Raw genomic sequence first — 3,917 nt, forward strand, 5'->3', positions numbered from 1 at the left:
CACTTGTTTGTTTGTTTGTTTGATTGGTTAGTTGATTGGTTGGTTTGTTGTTGTTGTTTTGAAACAGGGCTTCTCTGTGTAGCCTTGGGTATCCGGGAACTCATTCTGTAGACCAGGCTGGCCTTGAACTCAGAGATCCTCCTGCCTCACTGTCTTCTTAGTACTGAGATTAAAGGCATGTACCACCACCACCCAGCTTGTAATTTTTTGCCTTTCGTTGTATGTCTGTGTGTTTTTGTGTGTGGGTATGTGCACATAAGTAGGTGCGTGTTGGGGCTTAAGAGATGGCTCAGTAGTTAAGAATACTGACTGTTGCTCTTCTAAAGGTCCTAAGTTCAGTTCCCAGCAACCCATGGTGGCTCACAACCATCTGTGACGGGATCTGATGCCCTCTTCTGGTGTGTCTGAAGAGAGTCATATCTTGCCTCTTTTAAAAATTTCTTTTGGTTTTATTGCCTTTTTCCACACAATATATTTTGATTGTATCTTCCCCCCCCTCAAAACTCCTTCCAGATCTTCTGATGAACCTCCCAACCCATCCAATTTTATGTTCTTTTAATAAAAAAGAGTTTTATTTTTTAGTGTTTTTTTTACTTATGTACATAAAATAAATAAATCATAAAAACAGTAGGTGAGTATAGGTGCCTTGAAGATTAGCAACTTCTGGATTTCTCTGTAGATGGAGTTAGAGATGGCTGCATTATGTGGGCATTTGGAACTGAATCCAGGTATTCTGAAATTAGTTAGCTTTCTTAACCTCTGAGCCATCTCTCCAGCCTGCATTATATTTTTCTTTCTTTTTTCTTTTTTCTCCTTCTTTCCTCCTTTCTTCCTCCTTTTGTCTTCTCTTCTTTTCTCTTCTCTTCTCTTTCCTCTTCTCTCCTTTCCTCTTTTCTCCTCTCCTCTTCTTCTCTCTTTTCTTTTCCTTTCTTTTCTTTTCTTTCTTTTTGAAACAGGGTTTCTCTTTATGCCATCCTTCCTGTTCTGGAACTTATGTGTAGACCAGGCTGGCTTAGAACTCACAGAGATCTGCCTGCCTCTGCCTCCCAAGTTCTTGAATTAAAGGTGTATACCACCATACCCAGCTCTGAACTTTTTTTTAATTCAAAGAAAACTTTTAAAGATTTACTTATTTGTGTTTGTGTGTGTGCCTGTGTACAGAGTACAAAGAGGGGAATCCCATAGATCCCTTCGAGCTGGAGGGTTAGGTACTTGTGGACATGGGCCTTCTTATGTGGGTGCTTGGAGCCAATTTTAGTCCTTGTGATTGTACACCAAATGCTTTTAGTCACTGAGCCATCTCTGGACCTCAACACTTTTAATCAGTGCTTCTTGTTATCTTGTTTTGGGCTAGTGAGATGGCACATATCTGTAATCCCATCACTCTTGAAGTGGGGGAATCAGATATTCAAGGATAAGCTTTACTATCTAAGGAGCTTCAGGCCAGCCTGGGCTAGAGACCCTATTATAATGGCACATATCTGTAATCCCATCACTCTTGAAGTGGGGGAATCAGATATCCAAGGATAAGCTTTACTATCTAAGGAGCTTCAGGCCAGCCTGGACTAGAGACCCTATTATAAAAATTCAGAATAAGGACACCATGACAATCAAATGTAGTTGTTCTTTTAACTGTGAGCATCATGAATGTAGGTACAACACTACCTACTGAAGTCCTATGGATAATGGACTGAAGAACATCATTGTTTCCTCACATTTCTTATCCTGGTTACACTCTGAGTCTCTACTTAGTATCATGATGTAAGTACCATAAAAGAGAGCCGAGCATTGGATAGCCACTATATTTAACTTGATAATTTAAGAAATCGGTAGGTGTGGAACAATGTTTCCCACAACCCTGAGAATCCTTTCCTTTATCTCAGGTTCGTACTGCTCCTTGGAATACTACAAGGGCTTTCATTGCTGCCATGAAGGGCAAATGTCTCCTGGAGGTGACTGGAGTAGCAGATCCTACAGGCTGTGGTGAAGGGTTTTCCTATGTGAAGATTCCAAACAAACCGACACAGCAGAAGGTGAGAGTCTAGAAATCAAAATGCAAGGCCTGAGGGTTGATGACTAGAAAGGAGGGCCTGGAAATGCTTCATTTACCAGAATGGCATAGATGCTTGCTGTTAGGAGGTCAGCTTCAGATTCTTACTTGTTTTTGTTTGAGACAGGATGATAAGGAGCCTCAGCCAGTGAAAAAGACAGTCACAGGAACAGATGCAGACCTTCGTCGCCTGTCTCTGAAAAATGCCAAGCAACTTCTTCGTAAATTTGGTGTGCCTGAGGAAGAGGTAGGTTTAGAAGAGGAAAACTAGTAAGAGGTTTTGTATGCAGATAGAAAACGTAGGAAGGTGTTGTAAAGAATCATCTGGGATGTTTATGTGGTGTAGTTACTTTACCAGAACTTTCTAAACTTCTTTTAGGCTTTGGTTGTTTTTTGTTTTTTGTTTCTTGTTCTTGTTTTTTTTTTTTTTTTTCCTGTTTCTAATCATGGCCCTGTTTTGTCCTTTAACATCCCTGAATGAGTTACATATGTGTAGTTCTGTGTTTCTTTCAGATTAAAAAGTTGTCCCGCTGGGAAGTTATTGATGTGGTACGCACAATGTCAACAGAACAGGCTCGCTCTGGAGAGGGGCCCATGAGTAAATTTGCCCGTGGATCAAGGTTTTCAGTGGCTGAGCATCAAGAACGTTACAAAGAGGAATGTCAGCGCATCTTTGACCTACAGAACAAGTAGGTTGATTCAGTACTGTTTAAAGTTTAACCTAGAATATGGAAGTTTCCTGGACATGTTTTATTTTGAACTAGTGGCCTTGTACATGCAAGACAATACTTTATCACTAGCTCTGTCTCCATCTCTCAGATACTTTTTTCTATTTTGGAATGAGGTAGCCCCGCTGATCTTGAACTTTCTATGTGGGTTACGTTAGCCTCAAGCTTTTGATAATCCTATATCTATCTCCTGTATTCTGGGCCATAGGTATCCATGCTCTACCAAATATTGCAAATGAAGAGGATGTCACCTAAAAAAATGTAACTAGGTTGTTGAGTATCTGAAATATCAGGCACTGTCTGTAATAATACTGCCAGAGTACCTATTCCTGTTTTTAAAGACAAGTTTTTACTATGTAACTCTGGCTGGCTTTGAACTCAGTGTGGACACCTATCTGGCCCTGAATTGTAAAAAGTATCTTTTGTTCCTCTGATGTAATTGTTGTTTTGGGGGCATATTGCCTCAGTCTGCTAACCCAGGCCTTCAAGCTTCTAGAGGTACAATCTTATCTAGATCTAGAATGTTTTCGGCCTCTGAGACTTAACTCTGATTGAGGGCGCCCTGTCTAGTTCTTTCTGAGCTCTGACTGGCTGGTTCAGCTCAGCTGTTCTGACTCAAACTCTTCTCTGAACTGACTGATTCAATCTGGCTTCTCTCTCTTGGCCTGTCCTGAATTCCTCTGCTTGTCAGTCTGTTCTATTTTTCTGGCTCCTTCTTATCCTCTGGCTTGTTCTGTCTTCAACCTGTCTCTGTAAAACTCTCCCAGAAAAAAATTGCTTCCTTCCTCTCTGGCAGCCCCTTAAAGAGCTTCCCTTTCCTTTCTTCTCATGAGAGTCAGGCAAATCCTATTCTGTCAGATCTTTGACTTTTCACTTTGTCTGCCACTCAGTTAGACATCACTTTCTTTTTTTTGTTGTTGTTTTGTTTTGTTTTGTTTTTCAAGACAGGGTTTCTCTGTATAGCCCTGGCTGTCCTGGAACTTACTCTGTAGACCAGGCTGGCCTCAAACTCAGAAATCCACCCCCCTCTCCTCCCAAGTGCTGGGATTAAAGGCGTGTGCCACCACCGCCCAGCTTAGGTATCACTTTCAAACATGGGTGCTTTCTTCTACCAAGTAATTTTACCTTCATTGTTTGGG

General features: G+C 41.1%; 1 protein-coding gene across 1 annotated transcript in view; it reads left to right on the forward strand.

Moving 5' to 3' along the window:
- The window catches only part of Taf1 (TATA-box binding protein associated factor 1), a 61,820-nt gene that overhangs the window by 23,836 nt on the left and 34,067 nt on the right, over positions 1–3,917 (forward strand). The window contains 3 exon segments of the mRNA XM_031369008.1: positions 1,864–2,033; positions 2,178–2,297; positions 2,564–2,739. Of these exon segments, the coding sequence (XP_031224868.1) occupies positions 1,864–2,033; positions 2,178–2,297; positions 2,564–2,739 (466 nt within the window).

The sequence above is a fragment of the Mastomys coucha genome, chromosome X (genome assembly GCF_008632895.1).
Source record: "Mastomys coucha isolate ucsf_1 chromosome X, UCSF_Mcou_1, whole genome shotgun sequence".
Taxonomy (NCBI): domain Eukaryota; kingdom Metazoa; phylum Chordata; class Mammalia; order Rodentia; family Muridae; genus Mastomys; species Mastomys coucha.